Source organism: Pithys albifrons, chromosome 33 (genome assembly GCF_047495875.1).
Source record: "Pithys albifrons albifrons isolate INPA30051 chromosome 33, PitAlb_v1, whole genome shotgun sequence".
In the NCBI taxonomy this organism is placed as follows: Eukaryota; Metazoa; Chordata; class Aves; order Passeriformes; family Thamnophilidae; genus Pithys; species Pithys albifrons.
The window spans coordinates 1,522,664-1,547,119 of NC_092490.1; the positions used below are offsets into that span (position 1 = coordinate 1,522,664).

Genomic DNA, 24,456 nt, shown 5'->3' on the forward strand with positions numbered 1-24,456 from the left:
GACGGGAGTTGTAGTCCTGACTGTGATTGGCTGGAAACGGGACCGCGGTGCATGACGGGAGTTGTAGTACGGAACAGGCTCAAAATGGCGCGGTCTCAATGTTCCGTTCGCGCCGCTGCATTTCTGGGCGCTGATTGGCTGCGGGTGCTGACGGGCAGGCGAGATGATCAATCAGAGGCGTCGCAGACGGAGGGCGGGACTCGACGGCGTGCGATGAGAGGTGAGGTAAAATGGCGGCGAGTTTGGAGTAATTATGGAAAGTTTAGGAGCATTTGGGGAGCATTTTGGGACTCAGGGAGGGTTTTGGGGGTCTCTCACGACCCGCCCAACCCTCACAGACCCTCGGGACCCCCCTGGGGCCGTCGTGGCCGTGACGGTGAAGAAGCCGGGTAAGCCCCTCCCCCCACCGCGGGGATCTGCCTTGGGATCCCCCAAATCCCCCGTAAGAAAACCTCTTTAGACTCACAACCCCCCTACTGGGACCCTTTAAACTCCCCCGGACCCCCAGAATGCCCCAATCTCCTCCTGACCTCTCCGAAGCCCCTGAAACACCCCGCCCCTCCCCCTCCCCTCCCCCGCCGCCAAACACCCTCGCAGACCCCCAAACCTCCCTAGGACACTCCTAAACTCCCTCCCAGTCCTCCCAAACCGCCCCAAGCCACCGAAACTTCCCTCTGCCCCTGCAAAACAACCTCATGACCCCCATAAACTCCTTCCGAGACCCCCAGTCTTCTCTTTAGACAGTCTACACTGCCCAGGCCCCCCAAACTGCCCCAAGATTACCCTAAATAGCCTCCCAGACCCCTCAGACCACCGCAGACCCGCCAAACCTCCTTCAAGGGCACCCAAAACTGCCCAAATTCCCTCAACTTCCTCCCAGACTCCCACCCAAACCACCCTAAAAGGGGGCTTTGCTTGGGGAGCCTCCCTAGATGCTGGAAAATCCTGGGATCCTCCCATCCCCTCAAATGGAGGCGCCTGGCACAAATCCCCAAAACCCCCAAACCATCAAGATTCGGGAAAAACCCCACCAAAATATGCAGATTAAGGCCAGAGAGATTCAAAGCACCAAGATTGTGATCAAAAAGAACCCTCCCACAAATTTGCTCCCTGTGTTATCTGTGCTTTGGGTTTTGGGGGTCATCCCTGTCCAGGCTGTTGGGGGTGCCTTGTGTTTGGGAGCTCCTCTCTGCGGTTCTGCCTTTTCCAGGCTGCTGGAGATCCCAGGAATGCGAGGGATCCCCCACTCTGTGATCTGACCCCTTTGGTGTTCTGGGATTCCTCCCTCTCCAGGGTCCCTCTTAGGAATACTGAGGGTCCCAGGGATTTCTTCTGCCATGACTCTCTGCTCAGGGTGCTCAGGGACCCCCCTGGGACCCCAAAACAGGGATCCAAGGGAGGAGGCACCCTCAGGATCCCTGGCATTTTGGAGAGTGGGGGCCACTTGGGAACCACCACCCCAAGCAGAGAGTCAGGGGAGGAGGGACTGCTGGGCCCCAAATGCCCTCAGCATTCCTAAACTGGGGCACCCCAGAGAGGGGGAAGCCCCAAAACTCCAAAGTGGGGAGACTGCAGAGGGGGGAACCCCCTGGACCCAGCAGCAGCTCAGACAGGGGAGACCCTACAAACCCTAAAGTGAAGAGACCAGAGAAGGGGAACTCCTGGCGAGGTTTTTTGGGGCTGAATCTTGGTGTTTTGGGCTGAATCTTGGGGGTGCAGGGGAGACACAGAGCTGGGGAAGGGGGTTTTCAGGGGGTCCCAGGGCCAAGAAAAGGGGTGTAGGGGCTTGGAGAAGTGGGATGGGAAGCCCAGGGGTCCCCTGTGCTCATTAAAGGGGGGCACAGGGATCCTTTATGTTGGGGAAAGGTGGGTCATGGTGTAGGAAAACCCAGAATGGCCAGAAAAGAGGAGTTCAAGGTGTCCCCCAGTGTTCAAAAAAGGATGTGTGGTCTGGGAAATGCAAGAGTGGGGGTCCTGGGGGTCCCAGAGTCAAGGAAAAGGGGGTTGTGGGTGCTGGAAAAGGTGAGATGGCCCGGAAAGGGGGTGCAGGGGGGTGTTGGTGTTGGTTAAGGGGGTGCAGGTGCATCCAGGTGCCGGGCAATGTGGAATAAAGAGGGGCCCAGGGTCAAGGAAAGACAGGACTATGGGTGGGAAAATGTGGTTGAGGGGTCCAGGGTGTCCCTGTGCCCAGAAAAAGAGCAGTCCAGGGGTGCCAGGGCAAATAAAAAGGGAGTGTGGAGTTTGGGAGAAGCGGGATGGGTGGGAAGGGGGGGTCAGGGGGCTCCTGGAGTCAAAGGAAGGGGATATGGGGGTGAGGTGAGGTGAGCTGGGATGGCTGGGAATGGGAGCCTGAGGGTCCCTGGGGTCAAAGAAAAAGGGGATCCAGGGGCTGGGAGAGGCAGGATGGGCAGGAAAGGGGGAGGTGAAGCCAAAAGAACCCCTTGGGATAAAAGGAACTGCTAAGAGACTTTTTTATTCTTTTAACAGCAAAGGAATTTATTAACAATGTTGGAGGCAAAGCCAGTTCATACTGGGCTAAATCTTGCCTGTTCTGTTTGTGTCAAATAACCCATTTACACATTTTGGAGTTCACAGTTACACCTTCTAATTTCCATGTTAATGACTGGGCAGAATCTTGGGCAGAGCTTCCCTTTTGGCTTGGAATTTGGGGAGTGGTTTCCTGACTTCATCCCTCAGGTGATCTTGAAGTGTGTTCATCCCTGCTGGACTTCTACCTTTTCTTTGTTCAATGACATGACCTGTCAAACTTGTAAAATCTTGGTTTTAACTCTAGAAAATCTTGTTTCCGGTCTCTCATACTTATTTCATATGTTTAAGTGCACTCAGTGTATGGCCTGGGAGTCTGTTGTGTTAGACTTTGGTTCAGTGAGCAGAAAAATTTCCTGCCAGGCTTTATTTGCTGCTCCTCCAACTGCCATCAGGTGACTGAGAGCGGAGTTGGAGGTGTGGCTTGCTCGTTAGCAGGAGAATGAGAAGGCTTTAAAAACATCTCTGGGGAGCGCGAGCGACCTGGAGCGCGGCGAACAGAAGCGGGCAAACGGGCGTGGCACAGCAGTGAGGGCGTGGCATGGCAGTTTGCACGGCAGGGCGAACAGGCAGTGCATAAGCCAAGGTATTTCTGCGGGCTTTTTTTTTTTTCTTCTCCTCCACTACTCAAGGCAGTCATGCCTTCCAAACAAATGAAAGGTGTTGCTCCTGTTACCAGTAGAGGGGTGTCAATGCAGACAGAACCCTCTAAAAAGGATGCAGCCACTCAGGTCTCTGGCTGCATAGACTGTTTGAGCCTGGACCTACTACCAGAGGACAGTGTGAGAAGCACCTGCATAAGATGTGAGCAGGTGAACGATTTGCTGTGTCTGGTGGCAGAGCTAAAGGAAGAGGTGGAAAGGCTCAGAAACATAAGGGAGAGTGAAAGAGAAATTGACTGGTGGAGTCACACCCTTTCGACTCCTAAGGAAGCCCAGCAGGAGGTGGTGAAGCCCAACCCCTCCTGCCATCAGGCAGACAGAACAGACCATAGGGATGGGGACGAATGGAAACAGGTGCCTGGTCGTAGAGGAAAAAACACTCCCTCTTGACCCCTTTCACCTGTCAGGGTGCCCTTAAAAAACAGGTATATGGCCCTGGACTCACAAAGTCTGATGGAGGACAGTCAGGAGGAAGATCTGTCTACAAGGTCTTCTGGTTACCCCCAGTCTACCGGACGGGTTACAACTACAAGTAAGAGGAAAAAGAGAAGGGTTGTTGTAATCAGTGACTTCCTTCTGAGGGGAACTGAGGTCCTTCTATGTCGGCCAGACCCATCCCACAGGGAAGTTTGCTGCCTTCCCGGGGCCAGGGTGAGGGATATTACCAAAAGACTTCCTAAGCTTATTCAACCCTCAGACTATTACCCGCTGTTGGTTGTCCAGGTTGGAAGTGACGATATCAATAAAAGCAGTACCAGGGTAATTAAAAAAGATTTTAAGGCACTGACCCGATCACTTCATGGGACAGGAGCACAGGTAGTAATTGCCTCAGTTCCTGTGCTAGCCAGGATGAATGAGGAGAGGTTTAGGAAAGCCCAGCTTACCAATAGGTGGCTTAGGGGATGGTGCTATCATCAAAATTTTTGGGTATTTGTTCTCGGGGCAAACTCCACGTTGCCTCGTCTCCTCAAACCAGATGGGCTTCATTTATCTAGGAAGGGCAAAAGAACTGTAGCCCATAAGTTGGCAGGGTTGGTTAGGAGGGCTTTAAACTAGGTTTGAAAGGGGAAGGGACTGAAACTGGGCTCTCCAGAGATAAGCCTAAGGGCGTAGAGCCCGAGTTGAGAATGAAATCAATGGCCCAGCTGAAGTGCATGTACACCAATGCACGCAGTATGGGAAACAAACAAGAGGAGCTGGAAGCCACAGTGCAACAGGAAAACTATGACGTAGTTGCTGTCACAGAAATGTGGAGGGATGACTCACATGACTGGAGTGCTGCTATGGGGTCTACAAGCTCTTCAGAAAGGACAGGCAGGGAAGGAGAGGTGGAGGGGTGGCTTTATATTTTAGAGAGTCTTTTGACTCTGTTGAACTTGAGGTCAGCAGTGACAAGGTTGAGTGTCTGAGGGCCAGAATCAGGGGGAAGGCCAAAAAGGCTGACACCCTTGTGGGTGTCTGTTACAGACCACCCAACCAGGATGATGAAGGAGATGAATTATTCTACAAGCAGCTGGCGGATGTCTCAAAATCTCCAGCCCTTGTTCTTGTGGGTGACTTTAACCTGCCAGATATCTGCTGGGAGCTCAACACAGCAGAGAAGAGGCAGTCTGGGAGATTCCTGGAGTGTATAGAGGACAATTTCCTTCATCAACTGGTAAATTAGCCTACCAGGGGTAAGGCTCCACTAGACCTACTGTTTACAAACAGAGAGGGACTGGTGGGAGATGTAGTGGTCAGAGGCTTTGTGGGGCACAGTGACCATGAAATAATAGAATTTTCAATACTCAGAGATGCAAGGAGAGCCACCATTAAAACCTCTACACTGGACTTTCGGAGGGCCGATTTTGGCCTATTCAAAAGACTAATTCAGAGCATACCCTGGGAAACAGCTCTTGGGAACAAGGGGGTCCAGGAGGGATGGACATGTTTCAAGCAGCAAATTTTGAGTGCACAGCAACAGGCTACACCAGTGTGCCGAAAGGCCAGCCGGAGGAGAAGACAACTGGCTTGGTTAAATAGGGAGATTCTGAATTAAATCAGGGATAAAAAGAAAGTTTACAGACTATGGAAAAAAGGGTTGGCTACTTAGGAAGAATTTACGAAGATAGCTGGGTCATGCAGGAAAAAACTTAGGGAAAGAAAAGTGGAATTTGAAATTAATTTGGCTATTTCTGTTAGGGATAACAAACAGTCCTTTTATGAATACATTAATAACAAAAGGAGGGGTGAGGAAAACCCCCATTCTCTGTTGGACTTGGAGGGAAATATAGTTAAAAAAGATGAGGAGAAGGCTGAGGTACTTAACACCTACTTTGCCTCAGTTTTTAGCAGTAAGACAGGTGGCCCTCAGGACAACTGGCTTCTGGAGCTGGTAGACAGAGAGAGGGAGCTGAATAGCCCTCCTGTATTCCAGGAGGAAATAGTGACTTACTGAGCCAGCTGTATCCTCACAAGTCTATGGGACCAGATGGGATCCATCCCAGGGTGATGAGGGAGCTGGCAGAAGAGCTTGCCAAGCCACTCTCCATCATCTTCCAACAGTCCTGGCTCTCTGGGGAGGTCCCAGATGACTGGAAGTTGGCCAATGTCACCCCAATCCACAAAAAGGGCTACAAGGCTGACCTTTGCAACTCCAGGCCTGTCAGCCTGACCTCGATGCCTGGCAGGGTTATGGAGCAGATCATCCTGAGTGCAATCACAGAGCACCTTCAGGATGGACAAGGGATTAGACCCAGCCAGCAGGGGTTTAGGAGGGGCAGGTCCTGTCTGACCAACCTGATCTCCTTTTACGATCAGGTGACCCACCTGGTGGATGAGGGTGAGGCTGTAGATGTGTCTATCTGGACTTCAGCAAGGCCTTTGATACTGTCTCCCATAATATACTCCTGGAAAAGCTGGTAGCCCATGGCTTGGACAGGTGTCCCCTCTGCTGGATTAGGAGCTGGCTGGAGGGTCAGGCCCAGAGAGTGCTGGTGAACGGGGCTGTGTCCAGCCGGTCACCAGTGGTGGCCGGTCACTAGTGGTGTCCCCAGGAGTCTGTTGGGTCCAGTCCTGTTTAACATCTTTATTGATGATTTAGATGAGGGGATTGAGACCATCATCAGCAAATTTGCTGATGACACCAAGTCGGGAGGGAGTGTTGACCTGCTGGAAGGCAGGAGGGCTCTGCAGAGGGATCTGGATAGACTGGAGAGATGGGCTGATTCCAGTGGGATGAAGTTCAACAAGGCCAAGTGCAGGTCCTGCACTTTGGACACAACAACCCCCTGCAGCGCTTCAGGCTGGGCACAGAGTGGCTGGAGAGCAGCCAGGCAGAAAGGGACCTGGGGGAACTGAGGGACAGGAAGCTCAACAGGAGCCAACAGTGTGCCCAGGTGGCCAAGAAGGCCAATGGGATCCTGGCCTGGATCAAAAATAGCGTGGCCAGCAGGCCCAGGACAGTGACCCTTCCCCTGGACTCTGCCTTGGTGAGGCCACACCTTGAGTGTTGTGTTCAGTTCTGGGCCCCTCAGTTCAGAAAAGAGATTGAGGGGCTGGAGCAGGGCCAGAGAAGAGCAACGAGGTTGGAGAAGGGACTGGAGCACAAGTGCTGTGGGGAGAGGCTGAGGGAGCTGGGGTTGTTTAGCCTGGAGAAGAGGAGGCTCAGAGGTGACGTCAGCACTGTCTATAACTACCTGAAGGGAAGTTCTGGCCAGGTGGGGGTTGGTCTCTTCTCCCAGGCACTCAGCAATAGGACAAGGGGGCACAGGCTGAAGCTCTGCCAGAGGAAATTTAAGTTGGATATCAGAAAAAGTTCTTTCCAGAGAGAGTAATCAGGCATTGGAATGGGCTGCCCAGAGAGGGGGTGGATTCCCCATCCCTGGAGATTTTTCAACTGAGCTTGGCCGTGGCACTGAGTGCCATGATCTGGTAAAGGGACTGGAGTTGGACCAAGGGTTGGACTTAATGATCTCAGAGGTCTTTTCCAACCCAATCGATTCTATGATTCTATGAACAAGAACTACTTTGGTGAAACAAAAAAAAACATATTGAGTAATTTGTGCAGTTTTCTTTCCTTAGCAGAACTGGGCACTTTAACTCTTTTAGGTCTTTTTCTGCCTTCACAGGATGATCTTGGAGTCAAAGAAAGGGGATGTGGGGCCTGGAAAACTGGGAATGGCTGGGCAGGGGGGTCCTGGAACCTTGGCAGCCTGGAGAGGGTGGGGACCCTGGAGAGAGAGGACCCCCAATACAGAGGAAACCTCCAGCAGCCGAGACAGGGGGAACTCTCAGAACCCCAAAGTGGAGAGGCCAGAGAGGAGGAGCTCCTGGAAGGGTTTTTTTGGTTTGAATCTTGGTATTTGGAGCTGTTTAAGGACAAAAGATTCCTGGTGACTTCCAAAGATGGGCTTGGGCAGGAGAAAACCCCAACCCAATGCGCTCACACCTTGTTTTTTCCTCCAGAATAGAATTTCTCTTCCAGAATATTGTTGTGATGGAGGCGGAGGCTGTGAGGAAGAGGGAGATGCCCCAGGAGCCCCAGGCAGGTGAGGAGGAAGTCAGTGCCCCTTTGCCCCTCTCTTGTGCTGCATCTTCCAGCCCAGCATGGCCCCGGCTGCAGGACAACCCCGCTGCCAACGCTGTCCTGCCGGGGCCGGGTTTGGGGGGGGATGTCCTTGGCCTTCCCTGTGGGCTGGAGGTAAATGCCCTGCCTGTCCTTGTTTCTTCCTGCCCCAGGCCCCAAGCTGAGCACGGAGAGCACGGAGGACAAATCCCCCCGGGAGAACCTGGTGGCAGAGGCTGTTTTGAACGGTTCCTCAGTGCAGAAAGTCAGTGGAGAGGAAAAGACACAGAGATCTCACAGGAGGAAGATATTCAAACCTAGCCCAGCTTGCTCTGAGGAGGAAAGTACCAACCAGAGCCAGGAAGGCGACCAGAGCTTGAGCCAGAGCTCCGACCTGGAGGTGCAGCAGCAGCTTCAGACCAGAGAGAAGCGCTACAAGTGTTTGGAATGTGGGAAGAGGTTCAGGAACAGCACTCTCCTGATCCAGCACCAGCACATCCACACTGGGGAACGGCCTTACACGTGTAAGGAATGTGGGAAGACCTTCAGACAGAGCCCCAACCTGATCAACCACCAGAAGATCCACACTGGGGAACGTCCCTATGAGTGTTCTGAGTGTGGGAAAAGGTTTCATACCAGCTCCAATCTCCTCGAGCATCAGCGCACACACACGGGGGTGAGGCCCTTCCACTGCACCGACTGCGGGAAAAGATTCAACCGCAAGTCCAACCTGAACACCCACCGGCGCATCCACACCGGGGAGAGGCCTTACAACTGTGAGGAATGTGGGAAGCACTTCCGCTCCAACTCCTCCCTGATCCGCCACCAGATGATCCACACTGGGGAACGTCCCTATGAGTGCTCCGAGTGTGGGAAGAGGTTTCAGAGCAGCTCATGTCTCCTCATGCATCAGCGCATACACACGGGGGAGAGGCCCTTCCCCTGCACCGACTGTGGGAAGAGATTCAAAAGCAACTCCAATCTCGCCGCGCACCGGTACATCCACACCGGGGAGAGGCCTTACAAGTGTAAGAAGTGTGGGAAGCGCTTTATTGGCAATTCTGATCTTGTCAGCCACCAGGTGATCCACACCGAGGAACGTCCCTATGAGTGTTCCGAGTGTGGGAAGAGTTTTAAGACCAGCTACAATCTCCTCAGACATCAGCGCATGCACACGGGGGAGAGGCCCTTCCGCTGCACAGAGTGTGGGAAGAGATTCAGCGAGAAGTCCAACCTCATCAGGCACCAGCGCCTCCACATTGGGGAGAAGCCTTATGAGTGTGGGAGTGTGGGAAGAACTTCACCAAGAACTCTCACTTGACTAGACACCAACAGACCCAGCACTAAGGGAAGCCCTACAAGTGCCTCGATGCGGGAAGAGCTTTGGCTTTTGCTCCATCACCATTTGGAAGATCCACATTGGGAACAGACCTGGTGACCTACATTCCCAGTGATCCACAATGAGAACACACCTATCTGGTGGTCTCCATTTCCTCTTTGTTCTCTGCGGGCAATTGGGTGAATACATGGGAAAGATCGTCGGTCAGGACACAGACCTATGTGGCAACTTCGTTGGGAAGAGGGGATTTGTTGAATTTACACCCAAAAATAACTGACTTTCTCCATCCCATCATTTCTTCTGGTGGCATCAAGCAACACTGGATGATCATCAAGCTCTTTTGTAACCTCAGTAATTCAATGATTCTAATTCTGTCTGGCCCACGGGATCTTCCACATCCCAATGGGGATAGACTGGAGAAAGAAGCAAGATTTTGGGGAAAATGGGGTGGAAAATCCTCCAAAAAAGTTTCTGCCACCATCCCAACCCAAGCCCGTAGATATTCACGACACCAACATGCAAATCCTTTTCTATTGCCCTTGATTTCCCTGTGCTGCTTCATCATTCCTTCAAAACACTAGAAATTGGGATAAAAATAAAGATATTAAATCAGAACCTCTAAAATCCTTCTGTTTTCCTGGGATTTGATGGCAAGTTGGGGTTCAGGAAGATCTTTGGGGCATCTGCTTGGATATGGGGAATTTTTTCCATTACTCATCACCTGAAAACAACACAATCCCAATGAAATTATTTTGATTCTACCTCAAAATGGCTCACTCCCTCCCCAGAATTACTTGATACCACAGCCCCTCAAGGCTCATCAGAGCAATGGGATGTGGATTGGAAGGGCTGGGAGGAGGCCAGAGAGTGATGGGATGTGGATTGGGGGGTGGACTGAAGCTGGGGAGGGGAGGAGTGGGCTGGACATTGGGAGGGCGGGATGGGGTCTGCAATGAGAGAGCTGAAGGCTGGGGATGCTGAGGCCACATTCTTTAGGAACGGATCATCCCAGGGACATTGTGAGGTTTGAGCCACGGCTGAGCAGGGAGGGCACAGTGCCCAGACCTGTCCTGCCCCTCAGCCCAGCGCCAGCGAGCAGCCTGGAAGAGGCTCAAGGGCCTGGGAAGGAGCACAGCTGGGCCAGCTGAGCCCCCTGACCCAGTGGGTGTCCTACACCCCATGTCTGCAGCAACACAACTGCTGCTGCTGCTGCTGCTGCTGCTGCCCTGGCGAGGCCTGGGGCAGCTGGGAGTGACCCACTGTGGCTTTCTGCATCCTTTGACTGCTTTGAGTTTGTTTTCATTATTAAACTGTCTCATCTGAGCCCAGGGTGTTGGCATTTTCCCCCCTTGGATTGTGTTGCCGAGCCCAGCATGGAGCAGAGTGTGTGAGCAGCTGTGAGGGTCTCAGCTGCCCCAGGATTAAACCAGGCCAGGGTGGGATGTGGGTGGTGCTGAGCACGGGGCTGGGATCTTCTTAGCTGGTCCTGCCTCAGTGACATCCTCAGCACCACCCTGGTAACAACCTCAGCACCACCCTGGTGACATCCTCAGCTCCTGCTCCATCCCAGGGCTTTGCCAGAATGGTCCTGTGCTCCTTAAATAAACCACAACAAGCTGATAATCCCCCCAGGCAGTCACAGCTCTCCTCAGGAAAGCAAACCTGGACCCATAGGAGTGATTTGTGGAATATTTATAAGGAAAAAACCCCAAACCAACAAAACAAGAATCAACTGACATAAAGTAGAAATATCTGTGGATGCTGCTGTTGAGTCACCGACAATTTCAAAGGGCTTCTATACTTACCAAAATTAAATAAACGCCCCCATATAAATGTCCCAGCATGTGTCCTTGTCATTACCGCTGTAAATAAAATTATTACCAGCCCCTGCACCTGCTGCTTCGTGCAGAGGTGAATATTTTCCAGGCGAGGACCCCCTGCCTGCGTTTGCAAAGGAAAGACAAACAAAGATGTTTTTTCCTGTCCAAATGCTTGAATTTTAAATAAGGTTTCATTGATGCAGTATTTTGTTCCTGTCACCAGACCCCAAGTTCCTCCTGCTCCAGGCTGCAGCTTAGGGAATTTTGGAATGAAAACCAAGTGTGGGGGAAAAGAGGTCGGAAAAAGGTGATGGAGGCACAGAAATCTCTCTCCCTCAGAGTTTTTCCCCTCCTTTCTCCCACATGACTTGATTTCCACCCACCCACCCACCCACAGACCTGTTTTGGATCAAAGCTCCAGTAAATTCTTCTGGTTGGGGGGACAGCAGCTCCCAAACTCCCTCCTAAGGGCCCCTCCAGCCCTTCACCCACCGGCCCCCAGTAGGTCAGGGGGATGGAACCCACCAGCTTTCCCCACACAGAACCCTTTCCCAGCCCTGGGCAGGGCCTCTGCTCCAGGGAAAGGCTCCTTCTCTCTCCCAGCACAAGAGGTTAAAGAAAAGCAGCCCCAAAGCAGCCCCAGCTGTGGGTGCTGAGCAGCAGCTGCAGCTCCAAAGCTGTTCCTGGGCTGGGAAGCAGGAGGAGGATGCAGATGTTTCCTGTCCCCTCTGCCCAGTGCAGAGGAAGGGGCAGGAGGGGCAGAGCTGGGGAGGGCAGAGGTGGTGCTGGGGCCGGGGGTCTGTCCCTGAAGCAGGGCAGGGACACACCTGGGTGTGCTCAGGGCAGCTTTGCTCACCTGGGGCTGCATCAGGGCTCTCAGGGACCCCTAACCCTGACCCCCCAAAGGTGCTGCTGCAGCAGCCCTGGAAGCAGCTGTGGGACACATGCCACATGGGGGGGTGAGGAAACCTCTGGGAGGGGAATGTGGGGGAATGTAAGAGGATTTTGCTCTCTGTTCATCAGGTGTTGTGGAAGACCACCAGAGAGCAGAGCCAGGAAAGAGCCTCGTTCATTTGTAGAGTTTAATTTTTTTTAGCTAGAAAATAGATCTGTTTTGCTCTTATTAGAATCAGGCACATTTCAATTACAAAAAAAAAAAAAAGCTAAGACACCCCTAAGGAGCTCAGAATACCTCTTTATGCTGACCAACTATGCTTACTGTTCTTCCAAACTTACGATTTTGTTGCTTATTCAGCAGAGACTGCAATTGACTGCCTAATATGGTTGACAAACTCATTATGTCAAACTATTTCATTTGTTTTTTAGCTCTGAATACAAGTTCAGGAAAAATGGAGTGAAAGAAAACCAAATTTATTATTGTTGCAGGGAACTCTTTGCTTTACTTGACATATTTTTATGTGACTCTGAATGAAAACAAATTCATGCATTAACTCTTTAATTAAGTCTCAAGACTTAATTCAAGAGTCTTGTTGCACAGGGATGGTGGCACCTGTTGCCACATCCCCCTCCTGTCTCCCATATAGCAATTTGACTCCCACATCCATCCCTTTTAGCTCCCACATCCATCCCCTTTGGCTCCCACATCCCCTTTAGCTCCCACATCCACCCCCTTTGGCTCCCACATCCATCTCCTTTGGCTCCCACAGCCCCCCCCTTTGGCTCCCACATCCCCTTTAGCTCCCACATCCACCCCCTTTGGCTGCCACATCCACCCCTTTGGCTCCCACATCCATCTCCTTTGGCTTCCACAGCCACCCTCTTTGGCTCCCACATCCATCCCCTTTGGCTTCCACATCCATGTCCTTTGGCTCCCATATCCCCCCTGAGCATCTGTCCCAGTCCCGTGTGACCCTGAGCTCTCCCCGAGCTGTCAGACCCTGTCCCTGCCTTGAGGGGACCCCGGGGGGTTGGGTGACCTGGCGGGGGGCACAGGATCCTCTGCAGCTCCCAGAGATGCCATTCAGGCTGGGACAAGCGGGCTGTCCCCTCTGTGCCACCCACCAGGACCCTGCAGAGGGCGATGCCGAGCCCCATCAGGGACATCAGGGATGGGGTGGGAAGGGGCACCATCCCCCCAAAAAGACCCTGGGGGCAACTCCCTGTTGTTACAGTAAAATCATAAGTGAGCAATTCAGATCTATAGAAAGCCCTGTGAGACTCAGCTGTCAGTCAGAAGCAGCAAGGAGCTCAGCTGCTGCTGGCTGGTAGGGAGGTGGTTTACTCCCCAAGAATTCACATAGTAGGAATTCACAGGACTCTACAGGTGCACAAAAACAGTCAGGATGAAATAATATAAACATGGGACTTGTGAGAGATAGGTCCTAACCAATTGAAGTATCTAGCGTGGTGGTGTGTAACTCTTTTAGCCAATAAGCTGTAGTCCTAACCCTATATAAACTGTGTGCTATGTGTAATAAAAGGTCTTCACTATGAATCTCATGGATTGTGTGAAGTCCAGTTCTTCCGTCAGGGCTCTGAGGGGACAGTGGGGATAGCGGAGGGGGGGGGGGGGCTGCAGTGAGGACCCCCTGGGTTCTGGAATGCCAGATCCTTTGTTCAAGGAAGGGGCACAGAAAAAGGGGGGACTGAAGGGCATCCATCACCACCCACCTTTAGAGCCCAAGGCAGGGTGTCCTGGGGCAAAGCACCCTGGTGAGCCCCCCAAAATCCCTGCAGAGCACCCTGCAAAGGAGCAGGAGGAGCTGAGTGTCCCCCAAAAACCCTCTCCTCTGTTCTTTTCAGGGGTCTCGGCTTGGGGGTTGGGACAGCAGCCATTTAGTGGCTCAAGAAGAGCCCCCCAAGACTCTCCTCCCTCAGTCTGTTCTTCAGTTTACCCACCCTGAGCAGCCCCTGGGGACCCGAGGGGTGGCATCACCCACCCCCATCACCACCCCCCTTGAGTCCCTCTTCCCCACCAGTCTGGGGGGCCCAGCAGACACGACCCCCCAGTCCCTGCATCCTGGGGGCACGGGGTGTGGGGGGTTTGTATCCAGAGGAAGGAAAACCAGGGGAAAGGACAAGGAGCCACAGCATGAGGTACTGAAAGGGAAAAACACCTTCTCACTTCCCAAAATGCGGAAACTAAAAGATTAGGGTGTTGATCCTGAACTAAGAGATGGGAATCAATAAAATATCGTTGAAAGAGGCATAAAATGGCTAAACAGATCAATTAAATGTCAGATTTTGTTTTTAAAAAGATACATATACAGAGTTGTGGAACTGGCAAGGGCTCAGTGGAAGTCCTGGGGACTCTTTTCTCCTGCCCTCTAATTGGGAGCAATTTATTAGGTTAATTAACCACTGATTCATTAGTCTCTTTGTTTGTCTGACAGGCACCGGCCAGCAGAGGCTTCTCAGGCTGCAGGGCTGCTGTGTCCTGCCAGGACTCAGTTAATGTGTTTTATTTGTCCCAAAAAGGGAAAACAGCCCCAAATCCCTTTTGCCGAGAGGAGGGGATGGATTTGTAGCAGAGAACTCAAAAAATCATTTCTGCCCAGCTTGGGAAGAGCAAACCAAAGAGAAGTGAAGTGAGATCTTCCAGCAGGAGGAGAAGGAGAAGGAGAGAAGGAGGAGGAGGAGGAGGAGGAGGAGGAGGAGGAGGAGGAGGAGGAGGAGGAGGAGGAGGAGGAGAAAAAGAAGGAGGAGGAGAAGAATGAGGAAGGAGGACGAAGACGAGGAGAAGGAGGAGAGGGAGAAGGAGGAGAAGGAGGAAAAGGAAGAAGAGGAGAAGGTGAGAAGGAGAAGGAGAAAGAAGAAGAAGCTGAAGAAGGGCAGAAAGAGGAGAAGGAGAAGGAGAAGGAGAAGGAGAAGGAGAAGGAGAAGGAGAAGGAGAAGGAGAAGGAGAAGGAGAAGGAGAAGGAGAAGGAGAAGGAGAAGGAGAAGGAGAAGGAGAAGGAGAAGGAGAAGGAGAAGGAGAAGGAGGGCTCTGGGGGAGCTGCCCCGAGGGGTCCCCACCAGCCCATGGCACTGAATGAGCTGCCCCGCAGGACGGGAGGGTGGGGATGAAATGAAATACATAGAGCAGAGGACAAAACAATAAAAGAGCCGCACCAGCGGGTTTGTGCTGCCCACGCCTGGAAGATCTGCCCCGAGGGATGGGCGGGGTGGGAATGGAATAAACTACAGACAATAGAGTAAAATAAATAGAACAAAAAGCTGCACCGAGAGGTCCTCGCCGGCCCACGTCTCTGAAGAGCCGCCCCGCGGGATGAGTGAAATGCAAATAAAAACAGAGAATGAAGTAAATGAAAAAGAGATCGGCACTGAGGGGTCCCTGCCGGAACTGACCACGGGACGGGCCCTGTCAGGAGTCACCAGAAGGTGGGAGGGGGGACAAGGTCTGAATGGAATAAAATACAGAGGATAACACAAAGCAAAACAAAAGAGCCGCACCGGGGGAGTCTCCGCCACCCTGTATGTCAAAGGGCTGCATCGAGAGATCAGCGGGGCGGCCCCGGGGGGTGTGAGGGGGCGATGAGCGGCACTGGGGGGTCCCCGCCCTGTGTCACTGAAAGAGCTGCCCCGAGGGACCGGCACTGTCGGGGGTCACCCAAAGGGAGCGTCTTTGGGCAGGGTACTGAGCAATAGCCTAGTTTTTGGATTAGCATTCTCGAAAGCCAGTGTCTTTAGCAAGTCCTTCATGTCACCTTGCAAATCGGCATCAGAATCTAGTGCTTCTACTAATCTGTTCACAAAATGTTCATAACTCTCCCTATCATTTTGTCTAATGCTCGCCCAATTTGGTCCCTTTTTCTCCAGTGTTATGCGCAGGAGCGCTTTATGTGCCACTTCAGCAGATGACCTGTGGAATTCTGCTGGAAACTGCATTTGCACAGGTGTGGCAGCGTACTGACCTTGCCCTAGTAGCATGTCCAGTTGTATGGCATATAAAGGATCTGTTTGAGGGCGAGGAGCATTAACGATTCTACGACACTCCGCTTCCCACAACTTTTCCCAATGCAAATATTATGCAGGAGCGCACACCACTTTAGCAAGAGCCATGCAATCATTAGCACACAATATTTGAGAACCAAGAATACAACTCAACATCTGACGCGATGGTTCACTATGCAGCCCATATTGTGTCACTGTGGACCGAAGCTGCTTAAACAGCTGCCAATCGAATGGCCGACGTACCCCTTCAAGCTGACCCTGTGCATTAGTCTCATGCACCACCGGAAAACCGAAGGTGGACTCAATTGCACCTGCTGCAACCCAATCCCCTTCTAATAAAGTGTCGCAAACCACCCCAGACCACTGTCCACCCCCCTTTGGTCATAACACTAATTCTCCACCCAACTCGACAACCACATCTTTCCCCAAACTAAGAGATTTCATGTTATTTGTAAGGTCGGTGGGTGGCGGTGGAGGAGCAAATGGTGGCGGGCGATAATCCGGAGCGGAGGGAGATTTGTAATTCTGAATGCGTTTCTTGTGGTCGCTGTCATCCTCGGAGTCGGAGTTGTTGGAACTACTGGAAATGCTGGAACTCTCTGGTAATGGTGTCATCTTACGGTTCTTCGGATGGCAGCTGGGTCTTTTGGCTTCCATGGTTGATGCAGAGGAGTGAGTCATACCAGCCACTTCACTCACTTTTTTCGCATTCTCAAGCACCGGCACCTGAACGCCTGGGGCCACAGGGACTGCCTCGAAAAGCCTGGATTGTCCACCGTGATTTTCATCGGCATCTGACAACTGCTGAGCCACCAGCGCCACCTTCTTTTCGGCTTTATATTGCTTAAGGTGGTTTATGACCTCTCCCCAAGTTGGACCTAGCTCCTTCGCCTCTTTGCTGCTATCTAAAGTTTTTTCCCAAAGTTTATCACCCACCTCTCTCCATTCTGTGACAGCGAAAATTGAGAGGGCGACTTAAAGTGTCCTGCCTTTTGAGCCCATGTAAGCAGATTCAGTAGCTTTTTTGTGGACATAGCAAGGAATACTACAAATAACTGATGAGCTGCTTCCTTCTCCATTATACCGAGTTGTGCAGCTTCCCAGCACCCGGGGTTTTTGACTGTCCCTTCGGTGCTAGATGACCTTCTCTCCCGAACCTTCCTCTTTCAAGGGCACTTAAATGTTCAGTCCGGCCAAATTCTACGGGTCAATACCCTGCACATTCAGACTAGCTGAATTCTGTGTGGTCCCCACACATCCAAGCCTGCTGGATTCTGTGGGCTAAAGTCCACACGTCTGGATATTCCGAATTCTGTGGACAGGGCGGCTTGGTCCCTGTTCAGGTGCCAGAATGTGAGAGATGGGTTTATGGACTACGACAGACGATTCGATATGAATTAGCCATAGCAGACGTTTATTTATGCACGTACAACGCTTATTTATCTATCGGTACAGGGTCCATGCACAGGGCCTGTGGCTCAGCCCTTAATCATTGGCTAACGACCTTACTCATGCAAACAATGGTCCCTTGTTATTGGCTACACCCAACTGTTCAGGAGCCTCTGCTGACAGGCTGTCCTGTTGCTACCTCTCCTGCTGACAGCTGTCAGCTCCCCAAGGCTGCACCACATGAAATCACAGAGGCAAATTCAGGATTTTTACTAAACAGACTTTGGCCTTTGGGCCTAACTGCATATAGAACCCTGACAGGAAAGGGGGTTGCAGGGGGGTATTGGTGCAGTATAAGGGGGTGCAGGGGCATCCCAGTGCCTGGAAATAAGGCCTTAGGAGGGTTCCATGGTGAAGGAAAGGCAGGACTTAGGGTTGGGGAGAGGTGGTTGGGGGTCGCAGGGGGTCCCTGTGCCCAGAAAAGAGGAGTCCAGGGGGTGCCAGGCTAAAGGAAAAGAGAGTATGGAGTTTGGGAGAGGTGGGATGAGGGGGGAAAGGGGAGCAGGGGGCTCCTGTAGTCAAAGAAAGGGGATGTAAGGGTGAGGTGACCTGGAATGGCCCGAGGGTCCCTGGGTTTAAAGAAAAGGGGTATCCAGGGCCTGGGAGAGGCAGGATGGAAAGGAAAGGGGAGGCAGGAGGATCCTGGAGTCAAAGAAAGGGTGATCTGGGGCCTGAAAAACTGGGAATGGCTGGACAGGGGTTTCCCAGAGCCCAGGAAACAGAGGTGCAGGAGGATCCCAATGATAATAGGGAAAGGAAGGGGAAAACAATGGGACAGGGCTCCAAAGTGCCAATTTCCAGAGGCAGGAAGGTGGGGAGAGGGCAGGGAAGTGTCCCCAGGGAAAGGGATCCAGGAGCAGATTCAGGGCCAGAGTGGAGACTGGGAATAAGGATTTTGGGAATGCAGAGCAGCAGGAGGGGGGTTGCCCTCCCCCTGCTGCCCATCCTGTGCCTCCCAGAGCCCAGTCACTCCCAGTGTGAGCCCAGTCACCTCCAGTATGAGCCCACTTACTCCCAGTATGAGCCCAGCTGTTCCCACTATATCTCACTTGCCCACAACATGGTCCCAATTGGTCCCAGTAATAGTGCCAGTCAGTCCCAGTGTGATCCCAGTTTCTCCCAACAGGGTCCTAGTCACTCCCTGATTATCCAAGTTTAGACCCAGTAACTACCAGTCAATCCCAGTCATCCCCAGTATGGTTATAGACACTCCCACTATGTACCCCAATATGGGCCCAGTTGTTCTTAGTATGATTCCAGTTGCACCACTTGTGGTCTTAGTACATGGCCCCCAGTGAGTCCCAGTTCTTCTCAGTTCCTTCCAGCATGTTCTCTGTTGCCTCCACCATTATTCCAGTTGCTCATAGCCCCTTCCAGTTACTCTCATTGCTGTCCCAGTAACCTCCAGCATATTCTCACTTGCTCCCAGTCTATTCCAGTTCTCTCCAACCTGGTCTCGTCTCAGTCACTCACAGTATGATCCCAGTCACCTTTACCGTGATCCCAGTGTCCTCCAGCTTGGGCCCAGCTTCTGCAGGTGTTCTCCCAGTCTTATCCCAGTTGCCACCAACATGGTTCCACTTTCTTCCAGTATTAGCCCAGTAGGATGCCATTAGCTCCCAAGGTGCTCCCAAATATTTTCCAGTAACTCCCAGATACTCCCAGTATGATTCCAGTCACTCCCAGTATGATTCTAGTATGACCCCAGTCTGCATCCCATTGCTCCCAATATTAACCCAGTTGCCCCCCCACGTGCTCCGAGTTCCTCCCTTTTACTCCCACTATGGTTCTTGTCAGTCCCAGTATATCCCAGTTGCCACAAGCATGCTCCCAGTCCCTCAGAGTATGACCCCAGTCCCCTCCACCATGATGCCATTTGCTCCCAGTACCTCCCAGTCACCCCCAGCATGGTCATGGCTGCTCACAGTGTGATCCCAGTATGATGCCTGTTGCCCCCAGCATGGTTCTAGTTGCTCCCTGGCCCTGCCAGTTGTATCTCACTCAGTTGCCCCTAGTACAGTCCTGGTGTGATCCCAGTCTGTCCCACCATGGTCTCAGTCATGCCCAGTAGCCACCAGTAGGGATCCAGTCACTCTCACTTCCTCCCAGTTGCCCCCAGTATGGTCCCAGTTCCCCACTAGCAGAGTCCCACTTGCTCACACTGTGATCCCAGCCACCCACAGTATGGTTCCAGACATTCCCCAGATGATCTCAGTCACTTCCAGTCTCTACCATAATAATCACGGATTGTTTTGGGGTGAATTTTGGTGTTTTGGAGAGTTTTATGCTCTTGAGTCTTGCCACCTTATATTAGATTGGTAACCCAACACAAAGATATTAGCTTGTCATATTTTTTAATGACTGTTTATTTGTCTTTAGTAGCTGTCATATATGACATGCAAGAAAAAAAGTAGAAGAAAGGAAAAAGAGAAAAGAAAAAGGAGTATAAGCTTTTCTCTGGACTATGGGAATGTTTGTGAAAGAATTTTTTCATTTTAAACTGAACACGAGGCAGAGATATGTTTATGTTTTACAAAGTTATATTCTTGTCAAAGCAGCAGTTCAAGATCCACAGAAAAGTGTATGGTTAAGAAGAACACAATTTCTCATTTCAGAATTGTAAGACACAGCAAAGCCAATCCCTAAGCTCTGATCTGAGTGACTGCATGAAGGGAGGCAGGTCTGGATGAAAGATGCATGTGAGTGCGTGAGGGTGTGAAGATGGATGGATGTGCTGCTGGGGCACCTGTCCCACTGACACAGCCACAGCTCCTCATCTACACACAGGCACCCACGGGTGAAAGGCAGAAGACACATAACTCTGAGATGAAAAAAGTTATTGATTTGCAGAAATACTTAAAGATTTCAAGAATAAACTCCATATTAAAAATGCTCTCAAATAAAAGCTACAAGTCAAAGAAAACACAAACCCTAAAAAGTCATGAAAGGTGTTTTGTTTCATTACAGTTATTCGTTTCTAAGTAAGTTTTAATAAAGATTTTTTAAGGTTAGCTTAACTAAAGATTTGTAAGAATAAATTCTGAAAGAAACAGTGATCATTCTAAATCATTAAATAAAGGCATCGATAAGTTGAAAAGGCTTCAGGGAACTTGTCTAGTTTGCTAGATATGTATAAGATCAGAGTTAAAGAAAGCATTTACTCCGGTATTAATGGGTCTGCTCCTGTTTTTGTATTGTGCTCTGTATTCCTGGTTTATTTCCTGTATGCAACGTAGGATTAACGGTAGTTCTGCACAAGTTTCACTTTTGCAACTTGAAAACAAGACAGGGGGAGTTGTTGGGATGCAGGTGCTGTTTGCATTCAAGCCCTGCAGTTTGTTATGTCTGTGTAAAGCAGGATAGACTGGCGAGCTTGGGAACAGCATCCAGAGATCTTGTTCTTGCTCTGCCTCCACCAAAGCTGGGTCTGTGCTCTGAATCATGGCAAAGATGAAACCTGATGATTTATCCCATTTCTAATTCCCTGTTTGTCTTACATTTTACGCACAGACAGTCTAAAGGAGGAATCATCTTGTGTGTGTCCTTTGAGCAAAATCAAGGATCCTGCAGCATCCAGTTGTCCTTTGAAAGCTCTTGTGAATGTGGAAGGGCAGAGCCCTGTGCAGAGGGGAGAGAAGCAGAGTCCCAGCACAGCAGCACTGCCAGGGAGAAACAGCACTTGGGCTTTTCCAAGCTGCTCTTTCCACTACCCCACTCTCCTTCTGTGCCCTTGTGCTGGCCCGCAGCTCTTTGCTGCTCGGTGTCTGTCCTGCTGTGACAGTGCTGAGAGCACAGGAGGGGTGGGACACTTGGTGTTCTTTGAGAGCAGACAGAAGGGGCTGCAACTGTTGGGCTGATTGTTGAAGTGTTTCAGAATTTCATGGCTGTGTTCTGGAAGTCAAAGATGTATCCCAGTGAACCCCAGAGCTGACATTTTAAACATTAATAGTAGAATAAACAAAGTGCAGCTTAAACAGGACTTAGAAATGAACATCTGGAATGGACAGCCCAGAGATTGTGGTCTGGGAACTGTAACAACCATATCACAACAGGGACTGCAGACCCCACCAAAACCCCACCAAAACCCACCTCAGGGGTGTGAAGGTGACCCTGTGGCAACCACTTGGTAACATGGCAAAGCCATGAAGAGTGAGAAGAGCTCACCTGCTGATATCTCTATTGGTCTGGTCTGTCATGTGAGAGTGGGGGAGTTTAGATTCTGAGGGAATAATTGCCCAGGGATTTCTTTGTTTGGGTCCCTCTCTTGAGACACACTTGCTGTCATGCAAAGTGATAGAGAAAATTCACTTGGCTTGGGTGCCCCATTCTGGGTAAAAGTCTCCCAAAGACCCCCAGAACCCCAAAATCCTCCTGAATATCCCTTTCAACCCCAAATTCTTCCCAAACTCCCAGTGATATGGTGGGGCCTTAAATGTCTTTGTTCAATTTCTTTATTTTTACCCCAATTTCAGGTAATTGTAAGGGATGAAGATGGATCAAAACAAAATCGAAGACAAAAGAAAGGCATCATGTGAGTGTGCACTGGGTTGGGTTGTGTGGCCAATAGAGAGGCAGGGCCATAGAGAATTGAAACCATGGAATTTTTATTAATTTAGTAAAGATCTGCAAGATCATTCAGGGTTGCATGAGGCCACCAGAAGAAACACCTGGATCGAGCAGGTGAGGTTCACTGAGTCAAAAATCAGTAAATCTTCTTTCCAATGGATTTCTAATGTTGGTCTGTGTCCTGATGGAGGTTCCTCCTTGTGTGTTCACCCAAGTACCCACAAGGAACCAGGAGGATGTGGAGACCACCAGCCAGGTGTGTTCCCAACATGGGTGTTTTGGGCTGAGCTGGCAAAATGCCAACTACCAAACACAGAATCAGAGTTTCCCTCCCATCCCCACCCCACCCCCCCGCCAAGACAAGAGAGGAAAGGAAAAAACCCCCTTCAAACTATGTTTATACTTAAACTAAATATATATATTTATACAGAAAAGAAAAAATTAAGAGAAACTACAACACACACTTACACAAGTGAGAAATAACAAGAAATAACTCTCCACTCCCCATTGAAAACAGATTCCATCACTCTAGATTCATAAGCACCCTAAAAGACATCTAGCAAAAACCAGAAAATATAACATCAAAATGTTTCTACTTCCCTGAATTCAAACAAAATGCAAGTAGCAGCAGCAGCAGCAGGGCCCAGATAGCAAGACAGCAGCCACATGTCTTGCCTCTACTTTGGCCATGATGGAACTGAGTGAACACCTCCCACTTCTGTATTCATATCTCAGGTTTGTGTCATCTGATATGAAATATTTCTTTAGTTACTTACTCAGGTGATACCTGTCTCTCCTAATCTACGTAGATCTTCTGAGCCTGCTAATTTGAGGCTTAGCTAAAACGACAACACTGGGTCACGGGGAATGTGTGTCACCAGGTCTCTTCCCACTGTGGTCCTCCTATGGGTGATGGAGTTGGAGGAGCAGACAAAGCTCTTTGCACAGTCAGAGCTCTCTTGATTCTGCTATGAAAAGTCACACGCTGACTCCCTGAGACTGTCGGATGGCAGCTGAACTGATTCTCACTGTGGCACAACTGACATTCTGGGAAAACACTTTCAGGCCATTTATAGAGAAAAAACAAGAAGAATACCTTCCTTACCAGACCAGGACCCTGCTTGCAAGGTGACCCTGGACCAGATGAAGGGTGACTTTCAGTACCCACATAAACAAGCAAGAGAAAACCCACGCAATGTTTTAGAACATTTTAAGAGATTGTGCCTTTTGTGCTTTCTTCAAAGAGAAACTACAAAGGGCTTTTACTGAAATGAAACAGGGCTCTACTGAGCCTTTCATCTCATTCACTCACAGACTTTAAGACGCACCAGCAAAACAGGTCCCACAGACAGAAGCCCAAGATATCATTCTTCTTAAACTGGCCATCACCAATGCTAATGAGGATTGTAGGAATATATTGCTGACATTAGATAACCCCAATCTAGTTAAAATGCTTGAAGCATGTCGTAGGACTTGGTGTTCAGCAAGAATCCACAGAGAGGACCACAGAACTCAGGAAGAAAGGAATCGGAGCAAGAGTGAGGAAGAACTGCTGACTCTGCCAGTCTGAGGCAGTGCCACATCTTCCTGGGACCAGAAGCAATCCTGAGGCAAAAGAACTGTTTGTTTTGGTTCCTGCATGGAGTATATTAGTCAGTTAACTCATGGTCACAAGAATACCAAAAAATAGTTTGTGAAGTGTCTGAATGGTTTGAAAATTCTTTAGTTGTATGGTAGAAGGTTCTATTTGTTCTCCCCACCCTCTAGTCTGTATATCCCTACGCCAAGCATTATAAATTGTTGCACTTGCATTCAGTGATACACCTTTGCTCCAACTTGCACAACATTAAGCTGTGTCCTGTATTACCTTTAGTCACCACAGCAATGTAGCAAGTTTCATTCACTTAATCACAAATATGAGGCCATGGCTGATGCTTTTGCAGCTATGAATGTTAAACAGCAAAACTGCTGTGGCTGTGGCAATCTGGGGACATTTGCAAGCATTGCAAAAATCAGACAAAACCAACTTGATCCTGAGTTGTGTCCACGGCACAAAAAGGGGCTGCTGTTATGGGTTCACCTAGGTGGGCCTAGATTTGGGCTCTGAAGTGTGGACTAGGCCGGAGCTGTCAGCTGACTTGAGCTGGGCTGAGCTAACAGCTGACCTCTTCTAGCCAGTAAGTTTGTATTCCATACCACATTATGACATCATCTCCAGGGAAGCAGGAACCAGTGTGGGAGTGGTTAAGGCAGTCGCTTCTCAGCCCTCCTCTTGGGAGGACGCACGATGCTGTCCCAGGGGGGATGGAGAGGACCAGGCCCACCACTGGCTCACAGGGTACCTCAGGAAAGTAAAATGTGTTGTTCTGGGTCTCTCCTTTCTGCTTGGGTTTGTCTCCCTGGGGAATAAGCTTCTTCTTAAGTAATGTGTAGTTAGGACAGTAGAATTTGTGTGTTCGTTAAGAAGTTGAGGTGGGGAACTTGTTGTTGTTGCAGACTTGTGTGAGTGTATATTTGTACTCTCTTCTAATTGTCTCTTTCTTTCTGTGAAAAATATATGTAGATTTAGTATAAATGCAGTTTGAAGTGTTTTTTTTCTTTCCCCTCTCTTTT

At 50.5% G+C, this 24,456-nt stretch overlaps 1 protein-coding gene across 1 annotated transcript in view; it reads left to right on the forward strand.

The window, feature by feature from the left end:
• LOC139684161 (uncharacterized) overlaps positions 1-9,708 on the forward strand; it is a 1,434,678-nt gene extending 1,424,970 nt beyond the window's left edge. Inside the window, 2 exon segments of the mRNA XM_071579762.1 lie at positions 8,221-9,035; positions 9,038-9,708. Coding sequence (XP_071435863.1) covers positions 8,221-9,035; positions 9,038-9,102 — 880 coding nt within the window. The 3' untranslated portion in view covers positions 9,103-9,708.
• The last annotated feature ends 14,748 nt before the right edge of the window (positions 9,709-24,456 follow it).